Genomic DNA, 22144 nt, shown 5'->3' with positions numbered 1-22144 from the left:
AGATAGATAGATAGATAGATAGATAGATAGATAGATAGATAGATAGATAGATAGATGGCACAGGGTGAATTGAATATGAAGGGATGATATCTAAAAAATAAAATTAAGGAGTGAGAAAAGAATACTTTTGGAGGAGAAAGGGAGAGATGGAATGGAGTAAATTATCTCACATAAAAAAGAAAAAGATTTAATAATAGAGGGAAACAGGGAGGAGGTGAGAGGGAATGAGTAAAACTTACTCTCATCGAATTTGGCTTAAGGAGGGAATAACACATACACTCAACTGGGTATCTTACCCTACAGGAAAATAGCAGGGAAGGAGATAAAAAGTTGGGGGAGGGGGAGATAGAAGGGAGTACAAATTGGGGGAGGAAGTAGTCAGAAGGAAACACTTTTGAAAAGCGAAAGGATCAAAGAAGAAAATAGAATAAGTGTGGGACAGGATAGGATGGAGGGAAATATAGTTAAGTCTTTCACAGCATGACTATTTTGGAAGTGTTTTGTGTAATTACACATGTATAACCTATATTGAATTGCTTGTCTTCTCAATGTTGGTGTTTGGGGAGGGAAGAAGGGAGAGAATTTGGATCTCAAAGTTTTAAAAACAAATGTTTAAAAAAAATGGTTTTTACATGCACCTGGGAAATAAGATATGCAAGAAGTGGGGTATAGAAATCTATCTTGCCCTACAGAAAAATAGAAAGAAAGGCAATAAGATGGGGGGAGGATAAAAAGGAGGGCAGACTGAGGGAAGGGGTAATCAGAATGCATGCCATCTGGGGGGGGAGAGGAGAGATGGGGAGAAAATTTGGAATTCAAAATCTTGTGGAAATGAATGTTGAAAACTAAAAATAAATAAATTCATTTTAAAAATGTCTTTGAGAATCTAGACCTTTTGTTCTTTCAAATGAATTTTGTTATTTTGTCTATGTAAATAATCCCCTGTAATAAGTATTGCTTGTGATAGGCATACCACCATCCTCTAAATTAATTTATGTGACATTGTCATTTTATGAGCAGTGAACATCCTTTCCATTGTTTGTCTTCTTTCATTTCTATTAACAATTTTTGTTATTATCTCAACGTAATTTTTGGTTAAGTCTTGGTAGGTTGACTTTCAGATATAGTATGCATTTTGTAATTATTCTGAATAAGATTTCTCTTCCTCTCATCTCCTCCTAGTTTTTGTTATTGCAATAGAAAAATGCTGATTGTCATGGATTTATTTTGCATCTTGCTATTTCACTAAGTTACTAATCATCTTGATTAATTTCTTCACTGATTCTCTGGGTTTTTCTAAGCAAGCCATCATTGTCTGAAAATACAGATAATTTTGTCTCTTTTTTGCTGATTATTCCTTTAATTTCCTTCTCTTGTATTATTGTTGCTGCTAGCATTTTTAGAACAATATTAAATAATAAAGAGCGTATCTTAACTTAGAATTCTGATTAGGTCCCTATCAAAGTTTGGAAAGTTATTTGGTATAGAATAAATAATATGCTAGAAATGCCTTCAAGTGCTATCAAACAAAAGTTGAGGTCATGAAGACTGAGAAGACAAAATGACATTGTTGGAAGGGGAATTCTAATACAAACATTCTTTGTCTTATGGCAATTTGGATTTTAGTATTTGTCTATAGGTTTCAGTTTCTCTCTCTGTAAAATCAGGAGTATAGACCAGATCAGGAGTTTTTGATGGGTGGGATGTATGAACTTTTTAAAAACATATATTTTGATACCTGTATGTCAGTATCATTGGTTTCTTTTGCAATCTTATGTTTTTGTTTTATGCATTTAATGTCATTATTCCGAGAAGGTTTTCACCAGATTACCAAAGAGGTCTGTGATTCTTAAAGGTTAGAACATAAATTTCTTGAAATAAAGCTCTGTTCAAGGAGGCTTTGACAAAGCCCATTCAGATTCAAATGAAGCTACTTGACTAAGTCTTAAACCCAAATCACTCTGGCTGTCACTGATTGGTCAATAATAAGTCCTAGCTCAAACCTCTGTTGGTCATTGTTTGAGTTTTGATGACTGAGAGTGAGTGTAAATAACAATTGCTTCTGTTCTGGCCAGAAACCCTGACATATACATATATATATATATATATATTTTTTTTTTTAGTAGGTAAAAGAAAGCATTTTTTTTTTTTGGCCTCATTTCTTACCATCACTGAATGGGTGTTCCTTCAGACAGACTGAGACCTGGAAAAGATCTTAGCTTAAAAAGTCTAGGTGTCCTACTGCATCCTGGGCCATCTCCAGTTGTTCTGATCTATGGCTTGCCACTGGACCCTGATGGCTCTGGAGGAGAAAGTGAGACTGTTGATTCTGTATGGTCCTCCCTCACTTAAATCCAACTCACAAATCAAGACATCACCTTCTTGATGTCATTTGGTCCTCTTTGAGAACAAAGCACAAACAAAAACAACAATCTGTGACCCTTAGAATCCCTTCCAACTCAAAAGCTGTGATCTCAAGAAACAGGCTCCTGAAGGAATGGTGTTTATGTTTTTTCTTCATATTTATCTTTTGCCTTTTTCTAAAGGTACACAGTACCTCATCAGGGTATTGTGGGTAACCCCTGGGATAACCGCAGTAATTGTCTAGTCTCATAAACTTAATGTGCGCTAGGAATTCACTCTTACCACAATACCTGGCATATGTCAGTCAGTTGGTCAACACACACTTATTAAGCACTTTGTACATGTCATATAAATAGGCACATGATGTTGCTGTTATTCATCCTTCATTTTCAAAGAGAATCAATGACATCACAAGTGATGTCTTGACTTGCGTGTGAATTTGATTTGTGAGGCAGAGTTGTACAGTCATCAGCCTCATTCTCTCTCCCCAAGTGGAAAGTCCGGTGGCAAGACAAAAGTCAGGATGACTGGTAATGGCCTGGCATGCAGTAGATGACCTTAGTGTCTTTGATCTCTAATCAAACTCTAAGTACTGCACAACACCTGCTTCATGGCCATAGGAACAAATTGTTCTTATCCACCCATTCCACTAGGGGTAGGCTTCATGTGCATGGGGAAGATACCCCAAGACTAACTCACTAACAGGTTTGAGGACTGTCAGTTACCCCCAAACCTGATTCAAACCTTCTACCTCTTGGAGCCACAGGTGAGAGTTGAGTGAAGGTAGACACTTAATAAGTATTTGCTGAATGAATGAGTGTTCCCTTATCACAAAATTCCATGGATTTTTAGAGTTAAAAAAAGAATCTGAATAAATAACTGAACACAGAATCAGAGTTCCTGGGTTTGAATCTTCACTCTGCAACTCACTACTTTTCTGACCCTGGACAATTAACTCTCCTTCTCTGGGCCTCAGTTTCCCCTTTCAAAATGAAGGGGCTTAGAATAGATGGTCTTTGTGTGGCCTTCCAGCTCTGACTCCTGAGATCTTAACAGTGAATGGCTTTCCTCTCAGTGTGGTATCTTTACTAATTGTTTCTCAGTTATGTATATTGAATTACAGATTGTATAAATCTTTCTTTTTCAGACAGATCACATAAAATGGTAGGAATGAAGCATCACAGACTCAGTCACTCACTTCCTTTTCCCTTTATCAGTCGTTCATTATTTTCTCCCTCTTATGTTTCTCCTTTCCTTCCTTGTTCATATTTGCCAATGTATGGACTTCTGCCTGAGTCTCAGATTATTTCTTTCATGATTTCAGGCTCTGTTTCCATCAGTTGTCAAAAGCCCATATATGCAAGGGAACTTGCAGAAAATTCTCTAAAGATATAGATTTCTTGCACATCTGTTAGTGTTTAGTTAAACATGACTGACTAATTTATCCTGAGGTGCTAGAGAAGGAATCATTTCACTTGGAAGTTGACTTGACGATTTTCTTCATTTGGAGAGCATTTATAATGGATGGTGTGAATACAATAGGGAAGAAATAGATGCTATTAATGTTTCATTTTAAGCAGTGAAAGAATATATATAAAGTACAACTCATTCCCCTCAAGGAAAATGAGAAAAAGCCTCTTTTGCTATTGGAGATGTCACATGGCACAGTAGAGAGAACAATGGACTTGGAGCCAGAGGGTTCAAAATCTGTATCTGCTCCTTATTGGTTGTGAAACCTCAAGGCAGGTCACTTGTTCTTTCTGGATCCTGGAGTCCATTAACATATAAATTCCTAGAATCTTTTGGGGGCCTTATTCTATTGTTCACAAGCCTCAATTCCCACCGCACCCCTACCCCATCATAGTTTCAAGTCACACAAAACAGTACTAATGTTAAAAAAAAAAGGCAACTTACTAAAAGTAGAAATACAAGTAAATAGGGGCAGCTAGGTGGCGCAGTGAATAGATCACTGGCCCTGGAGTCAGGAGGACCAGAGTTCAAATTTGGCCTCAGACACATCACAAAAACTAGCCATGTGACTTTGGACAAGTCATTTAACCCCAATTTCCCTCCAAAAAGCAAAAAAAAAAAAATACAAGTAAATAGGAAGAAAGTTTGTTGTTGTTCAGTCATTTCAGTATATCAGATTCTTCATGAGTTTGGGGTTTTCTTGGCAAGAGTAGGCTGCCATTTCCTATTCCAGTTCATTTTACATATAAAAATCTGAGGCAAACAGGGTTAAGTGATTTTCATGGGGTCACATAACTAGTAAATATCTGAGGCCATATTTGAACTCAGGAAGATGAGTCTTCCTGACTTTAGGCTGGGCACTTTAGCCACTGCACCACCTAGCTGCCCCCATAAGAAAGTAGTGTAAACAAATTCTCTAACATCTCTCTCAGAGTCCTTTAAGTCTAGTCTCTGTCTGTCTGTCTGTCTGTCTGTCTGTCTCTCTCTCTGTCTGTCTCTCTCTCTCTGTCTCTCTCTCATCCTCTTATATCTTCAGGGCAAGGAGAGAGGGACCCAGACAGCCTAATCACCTCCTAATCAGCTTTTCAGACTCCCCAAAGCTCTGAGAAAAGGATACTCAGAAGAAATGGCAAAGAACCCTTGGGGTTATGCTGAGCTTCCCAGTATGCTGTGCAGATAGGTACTCCCTGGAACCTTGGTTGCTTATTCCAGCCCAGGGATATTTTGTTTTCTACCCCAGCCACCATTCCAGCAGTCTCCAGTCACTTTCCCTTTCTGTCACTTCTGTGAATATGTTGTGTTGGCATTGGAGTGGTCTAACTGAAGCTGTGGTAAATACCTCATTGTCTATAAAACCCTCTAGGAGGAAATGCTTCCCAGAACAAAAGTCTTATCTCCATGACCATTTCTTTCCCTTCCTATCACCCTCTGAATTTCTTCTTCCTTCTCTCCCTATATGACTGCTTTCTCTTTAAGTTTTCCTTGATTCTGGTTTGTCTAGTGTTGTTCTAGGTGAGACCATCACATGCTGAAACTTATCATCCCTGGTCTGGGAACCAGTAGTACTTCTTATATGTAAAGGAAAGGAATTGGATGACATGGTCTCTCAATTTGCTTCTGGGTTCAAGTTCTCCAAATTCAAATTCTTAGTCCTTGGACCAAGACCTAGCCTAGCACATGAATTAAAGCATTTTAAATTAAATTAGATCAATTAAAGCATTTATATAACACAGCCTATTAAGTGGCCTCCTCATTTAATGAATCTTGTTTGAAAGTGACCAGCTTATGAATGGAATATACTGTCTTCTGTTGTGTTGTTTTAAATGTTACACAAATCTTCTGAAGTTGGCACCTTGGCACTTGTAACAACTAAGACCACTCTTTCCTGTCTTGCTGAAGGCTTTCATAACAACTAGCATCAAACCTTTGCTGCATATGTTACTTGCTACTAAATACTCTTTTGTGACTGATAGTGTGGGGTTTATTCCCTCAGGTCACTTCCAGAACCCATCTTTGTCTTCTTAAGTAGTAATGGAGAGCAGGTCTGAAGTCACTCTTGGCAAAAAGCCAGGAGATGAAGTCAAGGTGTCATAATCAATCACCAGAATGGAAAAGGCTCCTAAGTACAAATAGTTCTGTGTATAAAGAAAGGGAGCAAATTAATCTATCCATCTTGCTAGCTGCTCTTTCTCCTGCCTCTTGCCCTTTCCTCCAGGCATTCAAGGTTTTCTACATTCTCATACCTTTCCAGTCTTATCTAATATTTTTTCCCTTCAGTGCTCTAGTCAAACTGAGCTACTCTCCATCTCCCAAATATTTGCTGGTCTTTCCCGACTCTATGCCTATACTCCTCTCCATTCTTAGAATGTCTTTCTTCCAACTCTTTACTTGTCAACTGCTTACCTATTCTTTAAAGTTCAAATTAAGTGCCACTTCCTCCAAGAAGCCTTCCCTGATTTTTCGAATTGGTATTGGCTTCCTCTAACCCCAACTTCCCACAACTCTTTCTTTTTAACCCTTCGAATTCACCTATTATATTATTGTTGAATCCATGAGCATGGTATTTCCCTGGCATGTTACTTCTGACAAAGTAAGTGGGACAGCCTCATTCTCTGGTCTGGCTTGTTCACCTGAACTTGCCTTCACACTACCAGTTCTAGGTTCCCAGAGAAGTACCATCACCATGTGGGTACACTCAAAATCTTTCAAGGTCCTAAAGGTAACTCTGTTACGGAGGAATATGTTCCCACTACTCCTCAATTTTAGTTTTTAATCCCTACTACAAGTGCTTCCACTTACACAAAAACACAAAACACTGATGACACTATTGGAACTTATATAGAATCCTTTATTTAATAATAAGGCAAAGCAATAATAATCAACCTATCATAGTCATTCAATATAAACAAATGCATATATCAGAGTCTATATTTAAACCTGGGTCAAACTCTTTAACTGTGGGCAGAGGGGGCATACCCTTATATTAACCTAACAGGAAGACATAAGTGAAGAACACGTATGTGCTTTGGTAACTCACAACTATGTACTAGGGACCTTGATATTATTGGTCCACTCAGGAGCAGCTATCACTTCTTTGCTAAGTGCTTTCTTTCTGGTTATCACAATTAACCTGCTGGGGAAATACTCTTTGCCTTTGTTCTTAAATTGATGTAGTATTAACAAGCTTTAAAAAATATAGGCATCCTTTAAAGGGTGGGGAGAAAGTGTGACATTATTGTATGGCCTAGTAATTCCCTTTAAGCCAGAGAACTACCAATTCATCATATAGGTGTTCTCTGGACAATGAAGACAAGCCCATCAAGCTTTTCACTCAGTAAGATTCATCATAGTCTAATCGTTTGTCAGCCTTCCAATTCCACAGTAAATCAGCTGCAAAGGCTAAAGTTGCCTGTCTGCTTTTCCCTCTCACAGAGAAGATAGCTGAGTAGAACTAGCACTTCTTGAAGGTTTTGCTCATACTGTCAAGGACATTAAAGGACAAGTTCCTTGTCTTCAAATGAGTATCAGCTTTTCTCTAGCCCAGAGGTTCACAAAAGTTACCGCCTCTTAAGGGACACTGGAATGATGCAGGGGTAGGGACAGTAGTAGCCTCAGGTGCAATTTGGAGGCATTGAATAAAAATAAGGGGGCAGTGGAAGCATAAGGAAAGAAGAGAAAAGAATTTTGAAAAACCATTTGTACATGTTTCACCTTTTGTGTAACAGAGTTAAAGTCATAGTGATTACATTATTTTCCAAAATGTAAGCTGTAGCCAATTAGTGATCAAGTCTGTGCTGTCAAAGCATGTGTGGATTTTTGTGATTGGGAGTATAGCTTATTTTCCCTAGCCTAGCAGTATTTCAGGGAGCAGATAGATATAATTCTAGACCCATGCCCTCTCTCTGAGGAAAATAGAGTGACCAGTCTCCAACTTCCTTGCTTCTCTTATTGACTAGAATAAGAGGGAATGGTGGGAGGAAAGGATTCTAGAGTTTTCTATTCTCGGTCTCCTCTTGAGTCACATCTAGACAAACTCATGTGGATACACATAACCTACATAGGCAAAAATAAACAACCGCCCCTCACTCCCCACATATGCGCCTGCATTGAAACAGACCAAAAGGTCATGGAGAACATCATTAACTACTGATTTATATACCAACTCTCCTATTTATACAAAATTTTATGATAATCAACTGTACATGAATGCTGTGTATCCTTGTGCTGAGAGAATAGACAAGTAATATTCAATAATGGACCACATCTTTACAGTCTCATAATCAACTACTTCCAGGAAATTGAAGAGTTCGGAAAAGGTCCCATATTTTTAATTTTGCTGGCATTAAATCACGAAATACCACTGCTTCTTCAGAACTAAAGATGCATTAGCAGAGAGGACAATGAATAAGCATATGATAGGTATGAGCAGGCTACAAAACCTGTTTTATAGTAACTCTGAAGACCAGGAGTAAGAGAAGATAGGCTGGTTGTATGGCATGAAGGAGGGACCAAGGTCTTCCACTGGTTCTCTTGACCACGAAAATAAAGAAGATCTCTAGTATATCAGGTGGACTCCTAGTATTGAACTTTTGGGAGAACATGGATAAGAGTTGCGTAGGCAGACACTGAAGGTAATTCTCAGGTTGATGAAATTAATCAACAGTAGGTCAAGGGGAATTTGTTAAGTATCCACTACATGCTGGATCACAGAATCATTTGAGTCTATGAATATTTATGTGCAAAGCCCTGTGATGAGAATGGGGGTACAAATAGAAAAGCAAATTAGTCCCCAGTTTCAATGGCCTCACAATTCTTATTTGGGAGATAATAAACATAGTGTGTTTCAGCTAAGGACAGTGGTCCTTTGAATGCATATACAAGGTATCATATCTCCTTTTGTGTCATTCTCATTGCGAAAGCCAGTATCTGTTTCTGAAGTTGAACCATTTGATGACACAAAGGACTTGGTTGGTGAAAATTTTCTTTCCCCAGCTTTCTATAGTTGGGGCTGCTGAGGAGGCAGATGCAGTTGTCAGCTAAACTCTCTGGAGGATGACTGCAGAGAAAATCTGGAAGCAGGGCAGGTTGCCAGGATCACTGGATAATTGCTGATATTCTGGGGACTCATGACTTTACCTTCCCTTTGGTGGAGGCTTGGTCAGTAGTTGTTGGGGGGGGGGGGCGCTTGGGAAGGAGAGCTATTTCCGCAGAGACTGTTCTTCCAGGCTACAAACCTACACCACAGGGAAGCTGGGACTGTATATGGGCCAGTTAGTCACTCTCAGACCTACTCTGGCATCCTGATCCAAACTCTTGCTTTATATGATGAATAATTGGATTTCAATAAACAAAGCACAAGAATGGTAACTAAATCTACTTATCCATAAGACTAAAGAGAAAATTGATCTTTGGGTTAAAAGAAAGAACAAAGAAGGATCATCAAGAGATAAGAAGGACCTAACTGGGGCTATTGTAGGATTACGGTTTTTAATCCATTCTGCTTTCCATCTCCATTTTAGGAGAGAGTTCATCCCATTCACATTCACTGCTATGATTACTGCCTCTTTCCCTCCATTCTATTCCCTCCCCTGTTTATGTTTTTATTTTTCTCCCCTTCTCTCTTCCCCTCCTTAAGAGTTTTCCTTTTGACAACTGCCTCCCTCAGTATTCCCTTCTTATCAGCTCCCATCCCTTTTCCTCCCCTTCCCCCTCACTTCTTCCCTTCCTTCTAACCAATCCCCCTTTGTAGCCCTTCCTATTGCCTGTAGGGTATGATAGATTTTTATACTTAATGTAATATGTTATTTCTTCCTCAAACCAAGATTGACAAGAACAGATCTCATTCATTGCTCCTTTCCCTCCCTTCTTTCCTTCTGTTATGATAAGCTTCGTGTCTCTTCTTGATAGAGTCCTGTACTTAACTGGTTGTGTTATTCCCTCCTTGCACCAGAACCAATGAAAGAAAAGCTCATATAATGCTCATCTCCCTCCCTTCTTTCCCTCTATTATATTGTTTTTATGCCTCTTTGTGCACCATAATTTAGCCTTTTCTGCTTTATTCTTTACTCTTCTTTCAGTGCAGTCCCTTTGTAGCCCTTAATAAGGTTTTTGTTTTTATCATTTTGTGTAATTTATACACACACCCTCTATTTATCTATAAATAGTTTGCTCTTATTAAATAACATGGTGTGTGTTTGTGTGTGTGTGTGTTTTCCTTATTTATCTTTCTATGTCTCTCTTGCATCTCTTAATTGGAAGTTGAATTTTCCTTTGAGCTCTGCCTTTTTCATCAGGAAGGTCTGGAAATCCGTTATATCATTGAATGACCATCTCCTTGCCTAGAAGAATATGTTCAGTTTTGCTGGATAGGTGATCGTTGGTTGTAACCTGAGCTCTTTGGCCTTTTGAAAAATCATATTCTAGTTCCTCCCATCTTTCAGTGTAGAAGCTGCCAGATCCTGTGTGATCCTCACTGTGGGTCCATGATATTTTCATTGTTTCTTTATGGCTGCTTATAGTATTTTCTCCTTTACCTGATAGGCCTGGAATTTGGCTATGACATTTTGTGGACTTTTCAATTTGGGGTCTCTTTCAGGAGGTGAACGGTGGATTCTCTCGATTTCTATTTTACCCTCTGTTTCCAGTATCTCAGGGCAGTTTTCTTTGATGAGTTCTTGGAAGATGTTGTCATGATTTTCTGGTAGGCCTATGATTCTCAGATTATCTCTCCTGGATCTGTTTTCCAGGTCAGTTATTTTTCCATTGAGATATTTTGCCTCTTTTTCTAATTTTTCATTCTTGATGTTTTGCTTGACTGATTCTTGATTCCTCATAGTTATTCGCTTCAATTTGGTTGATTCTAGTTTTTAGAGAATTATTTTCCTTGGTTAGTTTTGGAGCTCCTTTTCCATATCATACACTTTTCTTTTTAAGCAGCTGTTTTCTTCATTGCAATGTTTTTCTAATTTTTCAATTTTGATTTTAAAAGAATTATTCATTTTGTCTTCTACCTCTCTAATTTGGTTTTCAAAGTTCTTTTTGTGTTCATCTAAGAATGCTTTCTGTGCTTAAGACCAATTCCCTGTTGAGCCTTCCGCTGTGGGTGTGGAGTCAACACTGTCTCCCTCTGAATTTGGTTCCTTCCTCTCAAAAGAGTAGGACTCCAGAGTCTTTGTGTTTGTAGTCTGCTTTTTACCCATTTTGAGGCAGGGCACTAGCCACACCCTTCCTCTAGCATTCCCAAGCCTTTACTTTTTAAAGTTTTGCTCTGGGGAAATAATTAATATGTTTTCAAGGTCAGAGGTGGGGATTGGAGCAGCCGGAGTTCACTTTGCCATCCTGGACCTTGGAAGTACAGATAATGGTTTTTTAAATTTCCAGGCTGTGGGTTGGTAGTCCCAGGAGGGGTTGCTGCCACTGCCAGGGGCCCTGCATTTGACTCTTACCCAGCTCCGTCCAGTCTCAGCCCTGCAGTGATAGGCCTGGGAATGGCCCCTGTGTTTGGTAGATAAACTTGCTGCCAAGTTGATCAGGCCTCTTCCGGGCCTCTGTACGCCCTGGCGTCTGGGCCTCTGTACCAGCCATGTTGTTTTCCAGGCCTCTGCTTATTGCCTGTTTTCTAACAAAAAAGTGATATACTTTGTTACTGGCTTTCCATAGAGAGATTGAAGATTTGCTATTGCTATTACTTTTACATTGGTGCCTGTGGAAAGCTGACCTAGTGGGAAAGAGCAGATTCTTTTGTTTTTGTAATAGCCTTTTACCTCTGGCCTTGGAGGAGGAGGCCTTGCCTTCTTCCTTAAAAGGTTCCTACTGTTTCAGTCCTGAGGAAATCTGGACCGCAAAATAGGGCCAAATCTTTTCTCAAACTATCTCTAACTCATTTCCTCACCTTGGATTAGGACATTGGGAAAGTCATAAAGCTTAGATATGACTCCTATCTAGGATTACCCCAAAAGGGATTAGCAGGCCCTCTTCAAGAAAAGTTATTTAATATACAAAGGAGTAGATTTCAGATATAATAAAGCTATTAATTTCTTCCACCAACGAAGAAGTGCATAAATTGTGCACTGACAAATATTTAAAGTGTGAAACAGTAACCTGTGATAGTGGACTCACAGAAGCTTATAAATAGATACAGAAAATTTACGAAGCACTGAAGGAATTCATAGAAACTCAGAAACTTTGTTGTTCTGCCAAGAGGTAACTATTCCCAAGGGAATTATGAGACCACTTAACAGAGTTCACTTTGACCTCAGTCTGTACTGTCCAAATATTAGTTCACTTATAGTCCATATTTTCCTGCCTCATCCTCCTGGCCATCTTTCCATATGAGAAGGGTGTGGCAACAGGAAGCACCTCTTGCAGCTAGCCGTGGCACCTCTCAATAACTCCATATCTCATGAACTCATGAGGAAGTCCCCAAGACTGTAAATATCTGTCTCAGGACCATCATTTGATCATCTGTGCCCAAAGAAATAAAGACATAGCAGAGAGCCAGTCAAAGACTTGAGATCTAGTCTCATGCTAGCACATGTACATATTGCTATGTATAATAGATGCCTTAGCTGCTTCAAGCAAGGAGGGAAGAGAAGAAAATACTGGCCCCCTGCCTCCAATGAGAGTGCGAAGGAGGGCTGGCAGTTTGCCAAGCAATACACTGAAAAAGGAAGAGAGAAAGAATTGCAACTCTTTTTCCTTTTAATCCTACTTAATGAGGTCTTCCTGCACATTTATGAATCATCAATAACCCCAAAGGATGGGAGCCAAAAAAAAGAGTCTGGGTGTGTCTATCATTTAGTTAGAGGTTCATTGGAAGGGGCCAGGGTGCAGGACCATCCCCAGCCAGCCTCCATGGGGTGGGACCCTTGTGGTCTGGACCAGCAGTTGGGAGTGGGAGGAGCCTACCCTGATTAGAATACATTCTATTGCCATTTATTTTTATCTCATAATTTCCCCTTAATCCTACCTTCATTGATTCCATCCTTGTAACAAAGAAAAAAATACATATATGTATATATTTGAGCAAAACCCAATGAGCTGGTGACTATGTTTAACAGCATATACCACATTCCTTGTTCATAGTTCCCCATCTCTTTGGTGACAAGAGGGAAACATGTTTCATCCTTTGTCCTTCAGGCCCAAGATTAGTCGTAGTTAATCAGAATTCACCTTTCTTTTTGCTGTTGCTTTTAATTTACATTATTAAAGTCATTCTGTGTATTGTAGTCCTGGTTCTGCTTCCTTGACTGTGTATCATTTCATATCAGTGTCCCCATGTTGCTCTGAATTTCTCATAGCCATTGCTTCCAACAACACAATTAGATTTTATATCTGGAAGGGTCATTGTATAAAAGATGAGGAACGTGAGGCCTGGAGATTTTAAGTGACTTGTCTAAGATCACTCATGTGGAAAATTTCTGTTTTTGATCTCTTCAGAGGATATTCCCAGGAGTGGGCCAAAGGATATGAACAATTTAATAATCAGCCTCTTCTTTGTATTTCTCTCTAGGCTGTACAGACAAGGAGTTGAGGAATCTTGCTTCCCGGCTGAAAGACTGGTTTGGAACTCTTCATGAGGATGCTAATCATGTCATCAAGCCCACTAGCTCAGACCCAGCACAAAGTAGTAAGAATAGAGATTTTTTTTTTCAGCAGGAATAGGTGCCACAGAACTGGACCTTAATCTAAAAAATAAATATTGTAATACCTCTGAGCCATGTCACAGGGAAACTATGAAATATTTTAATGTAATACTGATAAAGGCATAGTGAAAAGAGGACTTGCATTGGAGTCTTTGTATTAAATTGACGTATTCTGAATAGAGTGATACATTAAAACACTATTAGGGGCGGCTAGGTGGCACAGTGACTAGAGCACCGGCCCTGGAGTCAGGAGGACCTGAGTTCAAATCCGGCCTCAGACACTTATCATAAAAACTAACCGTGTGACCTTGGGCAAGTCACTTAACCCCAATTGTCCACCAAAAAGCAAAAAACAAAACAAAACACGATCAGCCCACACCTTTTTTGGGTTTTCTCTGAGACTGATAGGGAATGTGGAAGATCCCCAAAGACACGCTTTATCAACTTGATATCATTGAAGGGCTAGCTCTGGCCTGGACTTTGGGGTCTGGCAAGGGCTGATCTTACAACGTGGCCCCAACAATACCATGCCTCCAAATGAAACAGGAGACAAGCCATTTCAGTGCTAGACATGAAATAGAGTTTGTGAAGCACACACCCACAGAGTTTACCTCCATTGAGTTTATCCAGACTAAAATCATATTGGAAAGTGTGGAATAAGGTGCTGGTCATGAAGAAGAAAAGAGGGGTAGAGCATCAGGATGTCAACCTCTAATGACTAAGGCAGAATTTTGCAGATAATGAAAATAGTCTATATTCATATGGTGATTTAAAGTATAAGTATTTTACATATGTAATCTCATTTGATTTTTTCTTTCTTTTTTTGTTACTTTTTAAATCCCAAATTGTCACCTTTCCTTCCTTCACACCCCACACTAAAGAAAGTCACCATTTGATTCAGATTTATAAATATATGTAAAACCTAAAACTATGCATACTTCTGTTTATCAGTTCTTTCTCTGGAGGTAGGTAGCATCTTCCTTCATAGGTCCTTTACATTTTATCTGAGTATAGCAATCAGAATAACTTGGTTGTTCACAATTATTCTTTGAACAGTTTCGCTGTTACTTTACAACATTCTGTTCTCTTCACTTTTCATTATTTCATACAAGTCTTTCCATGTTTTTTCAAAAATCAACTCTCTCATTTAATTTGATCTTTACAACCACCCTGGTAAGGTACATTTTAGGCAGAAAGAGGTTAAGTGACCAGCCTGGAGTCATACAACTAATAAGTGTCTGAGATAGGACCCAAATTCAGGTCCTCGTGACTCCAATGCCAATACTCAATCATCTGTGCCATTGAGCTACCCCAGAAAATACGGAGTTCTTAGTGACAACTAGGAAAAAAGTGTGCCAAGGATAGTGATAAGATAGCATAAAATAACCTTCTAGAATTATCTTGTAATTGCTTCCATATACCTATGCCATATCAGAACTCTGAGCTATTCTTTGCCCACGGAATAGTCCTTTCTATATTTGCTTACACTTTGCCTTATTTCAGTTATGCCCTCTCTTCCCTCTTTACCTGATGAATGCCTGTGTATCTTTTAAGGACTAACTCAAATGCTGCCTCCCCCATGAAAATTATTCTTAATCCCCCAACTTGGTGACAGCCTTTACCCTTGACCCTTACTTCCCTTAATGTACTTCAGGTGTGATATTATGGGGCACTGTGCATTACAATTTTATATGTGAGTATGTTCTTCCTCTATTAGACTGTATAACTTCCATGAGAGCAAGAATAGTTCTTTATCTGAACATTGTATCTACTCCAATGAATGCATAGATAAATGGATAGATGAATCATGTTAGAGATGAATGTGAAACAGTTTGGGAGGCAACTAAAAAGCTTTGAAGCATGCACCTCCAGAAGGGGACCCTACAAAAACTCCATGGAAGTATTTTGGCTGTCAGCATCATAGAGTTCCATAGCTTAGTTCCATCTCCTCTAACTCATACCTGAAAAAGAGTCCTTGCTACAACAAACCCAGCAGATGGCCATCCTATCCAGCCATTATTTTAAAGACCTTTGGTGAGGGGAAATCCGTCTTTTGAATAGCTCAGATTGTTAGTATATTTTTCTATTATAAAGCCTACATTTGTCTCATTGCTTAGTAGGGCATTGTAGATGAGATTTCACAGTCAGGAAGATGATTTTAGACTTTCAAAATGGAAATTATGGGTGACATGGCATCAAAGAAACCCAGGATTAATCAAATTAAGAAGAGAATAGATATGGATTTAGTATAAGGTATAAAACTGACTTTCTGAAAAATGAGAACTTGGGAAGCCTTAGAAAAATTGTATGTATGTGACATGAGATTTACTTGCTCACAGTCTTTCAGTTCAGGTTAACAAGGATTTTTAGAATAACTGTAGTGAACTTAAAATTTGCAAGCTCTTATTAGTGTTGTTTTAAAAAAAACTGGGCCTCTGATTTCAATCAACAAACATTTATTAAGCTATTCCTATGTATGAGACAATGTGTTAAACATTGTACAAAGAGAGGCAAAAACAGATTTCATTTGCATAAGGAACCCCTGATGTGGAAATTCCTTCTACTAATGCAGATCTTTACCTGTTTTGCCATTTGACATTTGAATCGGACATGACTGAAATGATTCAAAAACAAGTAGGGCCACTACATAGTACAGAGAATAGAGCCCTGAATCAGGAAGACTCATCTTCATGAGTTCAGATCTGTCCTCAAACACTTATTAGCTGTGTGATCCTGGGAAGGCACTTAACTCTGTTCACCTCAGTTTTCTCATCTGTAAAATGAGCTCGATAAGGCAGTGGCAAACCACGCCAGTATCTTTGCCAAGAAAACCCCCAGATGGAGTCACAAAGAGTCAGACATGATTAAAACAAATCAGCAACAACACATTTGACAGAGCTCCCTGAAGCATTGAGAGGTTATGTAAAGGTCACATGACCTGAATGTGTGACTGTAGCCTAGTCTTTATTCACTTTGCCAGGACAAGCATAAGAAAAAGACGATGCCTTGTCTCTTGTCCAGTTGGGAAGACAAGATTCATAGGAAACCCCAAGAGAGCAACAGACAAAAAGGATGATGCACAAACACGTATTAAGTCCCTACTATATGTCAAGGAGGTGCTAGGGTTACAAAGACTTGTAAAATTAAAACAGTTGTCACCCACAAACGTGCCATAATATGTAATCATTAGCTAAGCCAGCCAGTATAAAGGACCAGAATGTAAGTGCCATTGCAATAAGTACCATTACAGACCAGACAGTAAGTACCAACAGACAGATGGGTATTAACCACTGACCAAGTGCTGGGTCTCACACTCAAATATCTTATCCTCTTCTTCATGAGAAAGTACTTCATTGGTCTTGGATTATTCTCTGCTCCAGAGACAGCCATGGGAAAAGGATGATTTAAGAATTTTTACAGTGCATCAAGATGTTGTATTCCTGAGAGAGATGGTGTTTGCCCTTCAAAAGCTAGGTATCCAATATGTGTCCAGACCAGCTGGGCATCAGCAGGACAGATGAAAGGAGCAGCTGTTCTCAAAAGAGTTATTTCACAGCCGTCCCTCAGGATTTATGGGCAATTAATTCCTTTCCCATCTGAAAGGAACTTCTGCTCAGGATGCTAGGGGCAGCCAGCCCCTTTGGCCTTTTTGAACTGCCTTTCAACAAAGGTCAGATTGATGTGCTAAGCTAAGCTAGCTATTCCTCTTAGCCCAATACCACAAAAGTATATTCTTTTCTTTAGACAACCTTCAAAGGTTGGAGGCTTGCTCCTTGACTGAGGATCAAATTGATTCCCTGAAAAGGCATTTAAAAATGTTGTTGTTATTATATAATGTCCTAATTATATTATTATATGTTTTAATGCCCTGAGGCAATTAATATGAAAGGAGAAAAAAGGAATGATTTTCTTATGGTAGCTTCTAAGGCCCATGGAAAGTGAAGTTTTAAGTGAAGTCTTCAAACGTATATACTTCTTAAAAGTACATAAGTTCTCAGAAGAGTATTTCTGGGATGCTGAATTTTGCTATTTTTTTCATTCTCTGGAAGCCAGCTGAAAGGAGGATACTCAGGCTTCTTGCTTTGGCAGCCCCTCCTGCTGTAACTGCTAAAAGCCTTTCGACAGTACAAATACTTGATCTCTTTGCCCTCCGTTCCATTCTCTGCAAGCCTAACCCTGCTTTGGGTTAGTGTCCATCTGTTCTCTCAAACATTGGATTGACATTTCCTAGGAATTTTAATACACATGGCAATGTCATTGATTGATTATCTGTTAAGTGATTATTCCAGTGGAATGTAAGCTCCTTAAAAGAAGAACCTGTTTAATTTTTGTCTTTGTACCTCTAGTGCCTTAAACATAGTAAGCAATTAACGTTTGTGGAGTCAAATTGTTCAATCTGATCTCCAAGATAATAGTCCATTTGAAGTCTCAAATCAGAAGAGCATACAAGAGAAAGGCTCATTGGCAGCACCAAGTGTTAAACTACAAGCACATACTAATCACTAAGTAAAACAATAGTCTATAAATCAACTAGCATTTATTTTTTAAATATATATTTATTGATTTTTTTTTGTTTTTACATTCCCTTGATTTCTTCCTGTATCCTTCTCCCTCCCTCCTAAATCATCTTTTTTTTTAAAAAAGGTAAAGATGAAAAAAAAAACTCACTAAAATCAATCAATACATTTAAAAATCTGAAATTTGAAAAATTTTTCACCTGTATACTTTCCACCTTTGCAAATGAATGAGGAGAGATGTCTTCTCATATCTCTTTGGTAGCCATGCTTTCAACAATTATTAACAATCCCTTTTACATACCTGATAAGTGGCTCTCCAGTCCTTACTTGGAGATCACCAATGAAGGGGTATCCAAAACCTTTTGAGGCAGCCCATTCCACTTGGGGACAGCCCTGCTACTAAGGAAGATCTCCCTGACACTAGGCCCGGATAAGCCTCCTTGCCACTTACTGTTCTCCTCACTATTTGTACTGTCTTCTGGATCCAAACAGAGTAAGTATAATTCCTCTTCCATATGACAGCCTTTCAAATACTTGAAGACAGCTTTCTCTTCTCCAAGCTAAAAAGCACTGCTTCCTTCAACCAATTCTTACATCACGTGAACTTGAGGCCTTTTGCCATCCTACTTGCCTTTTTCTGAACACTCTCTAGTTTACTGATTGTTTCTTTCTTTCTTAAACTATGGCACCCAGAACTGAATACAATACTCGAGAAGTCCACTGACCATTGCATAATATATCCTCCTTATTCCTGGGAGTTCTGCCTCTTAGTATAGGTCAAGGTTACCTTACCTTTTTTGGCTTCCACATGACACAGCTGATTCATATTGAATGTATTGTCCACTAAGGACCCCCCCCCCCACACACACACACACCCATGATCTTTTTCAGATAAAATGCTAGCTACGTCTCTCTCTTCTGGTACATAAGAAGTTGATTTTTTCAGACTTTAAATTTTCACAATTCAATTTCATCTTAGTAGATTTAAATCAAAATTCCAGCCTATATCTTTTTTTGGATCCAGTATCTGTTTTATGGTGCCTTAGCTATCCTTCCCAGCTTTGTGCCATCTGCAAATCTGACAAGCATATCATTTATCCAAGTTATTGATAAAAATATTAAGTGTCACAAGGTGAAGCATAGACACCGAGGGCACTCCACTGCAGACTTCTTATCAAGTTAAAATTGAAACCATCAGCAACTACTTTTTGAGTCTGGCCATTCAACCATCTCTTGAAGTCATCTAATTGTAATGATCAAATCCCTTACCTTCCTTGGACTTCAGTTTATTCCTCTGTAGAATGAGAGGATTGGACTGGGTGACTTCTGAGGTCCCTTTCAGTGACATATCTATGATCTTTTGGTCATCTAATTTGCACGTCTCCCATCTTTTCACAAAGAGAGTATGACATACTTTGCTAAATGTAAGCCAATTATACCTACATCATTCTTCTCATCTATTTGTTCGGTAAAGCTGTCACAAAAAGGATTTAATTTAGTCTGCTATGACATGTTCTTGATAAAGCCATGTTGACTCTTTGCAATCATTGCCTTTTTTCCATTATGCTCACCAAACATCTCTCTAATGAGCCATTCTTGAATTTCATGAGAAATCCATCACAATTAAGGTCACTAGCCTTTTTCTGATTTTTTCTCAAATCTTTTTTTTTAATCAGCATAATGTTTGCCCTTTTTCAGCTCTATGTTTCCTCTTGTGTTCTCTATATTCTTTAAAAATCTCACTGACAGTGGTTCAGCAATCACATGTTCTTGTACTTTTCATATAAAAGGATGTGCTTCTTATGGACCAGGTGAGTTGAATTCACCAAAGGTGGCTAGCTTGGTCTTCTCAATGGCTCGCTTGTTTGTTTGTTTGTTCATCTTTGATATCAGGGCATATCCTGTTAGGAATTTTTGTTCATTTTTAGTACAATTTATTCTCATTGTCAGAGAAAAAAGAAGCGAGATTAAGAATTAAACATTTCTTTCTCCACTCTGTGGTCATTTTCCATCACTCCATCCTCCCTCAGAAGCAGTGCTATCCCTTCTCTGATTGTGTTTCCCACAAAATAGCTAGGAAAACAAATTAACCCCTTTTTGTCAGGTTCCCTCAACCACAGCTCTTTGTTCTCAGTTTTCATACTAACACTATTTTCTCAGGACTGAGCCATGCTCTTATTCTCTATTATTTTATAGTTATATAATTCTGTAATACATTATTAATATCTCCTATTACTTTCTCTTGCTTCTGTAACATGTACTTAGCTTTTTAAAATCTAAGTTGATTATTGAGTTCTCTGGGCATTCACCTCATTTGCTTTCAATAATTCACATTTTTACCTCCATTGACATTGTTTTCCTTTGGTTCTTCAGAATTTCATTTATGAGGGTTCCCAAAATCTAGAGTACATGTCACATTATGCTTTGCTTTCCTCTCCTGCATCACTAATTCTAGAAGGGAGTGGTCATTTCTCCACAGGGTTCCCATCATTTCTCCTCTAGCAAGCAATTCTTCTTTCTTGGAGGGAATCAGATCCATTCTCCTTGTTGACTTTTACCCTTTATGAAATTATAGGTCATATTTTCTTCTCATATAGTTATTGAGCCCTCTATATCCTTTTCATCTAGGAATCTTTCCCTGATATTATCTGATGTGTTAAAGCTTTCTCTCTTCTCCATTACAGAGCTTCCTGGGGCTAGCTGTAGGGATAGGGCCAATCTGAGAATCTGGAACCTATTGAATGGTGACCTTGAAAAATTGACTGTATTATGGAATGATTAGTCTTGATTCAGGATGGAGGTGATTGATACTCAGCACTGATCTCTCTGCTCCTGAGGAGAGAACACCAGGCTCAGAAATCTAAAGGCAGCACCCTACCCAAAATATGGATAATTGCTTAGGATTTTTATAGTCCTTTCCTTTCTGAGAGATGTATGAGCATCTTAGATTTCAACTACAACTTCTGTAAGATGTATCTAGGCAAACTAAATACACATAATATTTAGCAAAGTTTTTTTTTCTTTTAAAGTGGTTATAATCGGTGTCAGAAGTGTCAAATTCAGACAAATAGGTGGCAAACTCCCAAGTATGGCTTGAACCAGATTAAAATGCAATTGGTCAGTGTTTAATGAAATGAATAAATAAAATACAACACAGATAACATTAATTTGTAGTTTTCTAAGCCAATTAGCAGCCCACAGAGATCCATTTATATTGGAGCTTGACACCAGTGAATTATGAGACACATTTTGAGTAGTGAGGCATAGTGGAGTCCTGAAGAATCAGGATGACTTGGGATTCATTCCCACCTCTGACACTTGCTATTTATGTGACAACATAAAGGAAGGTCACTTAACCTTTCTGAGCCTTAGGCAATTCTCGAAGACTCTAAGTTATTGGTAGTTTTCTATCCATCCCCAGTGATTGGAAGATATTCTCACATTGATGTAATCATTAATTGATCACAAGTTCTTGACATTTAGTCTATACAGGGGATCAAAACATTGTGGGTTGGAGTTTTTTGTTTGTTTGTTTGTTTTTGAGTTTTGAGACTTGATACCACTATCTTATGCAGGCCAGAAGTACCTCTTCTGAAAGTGCCAGGGCTGAGCGTGCAGTGACCACTTGTAGACCCGATCACAATATGCTTGATTATCATGGAAACTTAAACTTCTTCCATTTTTCCAGCCTGAATGGGGTACACCTCTTCTTTAGGCTTCCTGGTGGCCCTCTGCTCCTGGGGGCTAACCATATTAGGGCTAGACTTAGTTTGGACACTCTTTTGGCATTAGCCCTAATGCATGCAACTTAGAAACCTCAAGGGATGCATCTGCCTCCCCAGCAACAGTGTTTTATGCCTTCAGCACTACCATCAAAGGGACAGTGCCCAAACACTGGTTTAAGTTGCATATGAATAAAAGATAACTTTATCGGGGTTGATCTGGCTCTTGTATCTGGAAAGTAAGGACATGACAGAAACAAGGGCAAACTAATTACCCTCTCTGGACCTCAGCTTCCTACTTTATAAAATGAGTGGATTGGATTATAAGATCAGTAAGATCTTTGCCAATTCTGACATCCCATATTTATTTAAAATGTACTTACTAGAGGAGTCATGATTCATGGATTTTCCTTTTGTAGAATAAAAG

At 38.7% G+C, this 22144-nt stretch overlaps 1 protein-coding gene across 1 annotated transcript in view; it reads left to right on the top strand.

Annotated features, from left to right (window-relative positions):
- SPOCK1 (SPARC (osteonectin), cwcv and kazal like domains proteoglycan 1) overlaps positions 1-22144 on the top strand; it is an 875982-nt gene that overhangs the window by 833571 nt on the left and 20267 nt on the right. The window contains exon 7 of the mRNA XM_069091897.1: positions 13346-13462. Within this exon, the coding sequence (XP_068947998.1) occupies positions 13346-13462 (117 nt within the window). The remainder of the gene's footprint in view (positions 1-13345; positions 13463-22144) is intronic.

Source organism: Petaurus breviceps, unplaced genomic scaffold, assembly GCF_028583685.1.
Source record: "Petaurus breviceps papuanus isolate PSGF00001 unplaced genomic scaffold, PetGlider_PUasm1.0 189, whole genome shotgun sequence".
In the NCBI taxonomy this organism is placed as follows: domain Eukaryota; kingdom Metazoa; phylum Chordata; class Mammalia; order Diprotodontia; family Petauridae; genus Petaurus; species Petaurus breviceps.
This window is presented reverse-complemented; position numbering and strand designations above follow the sequence as displayed.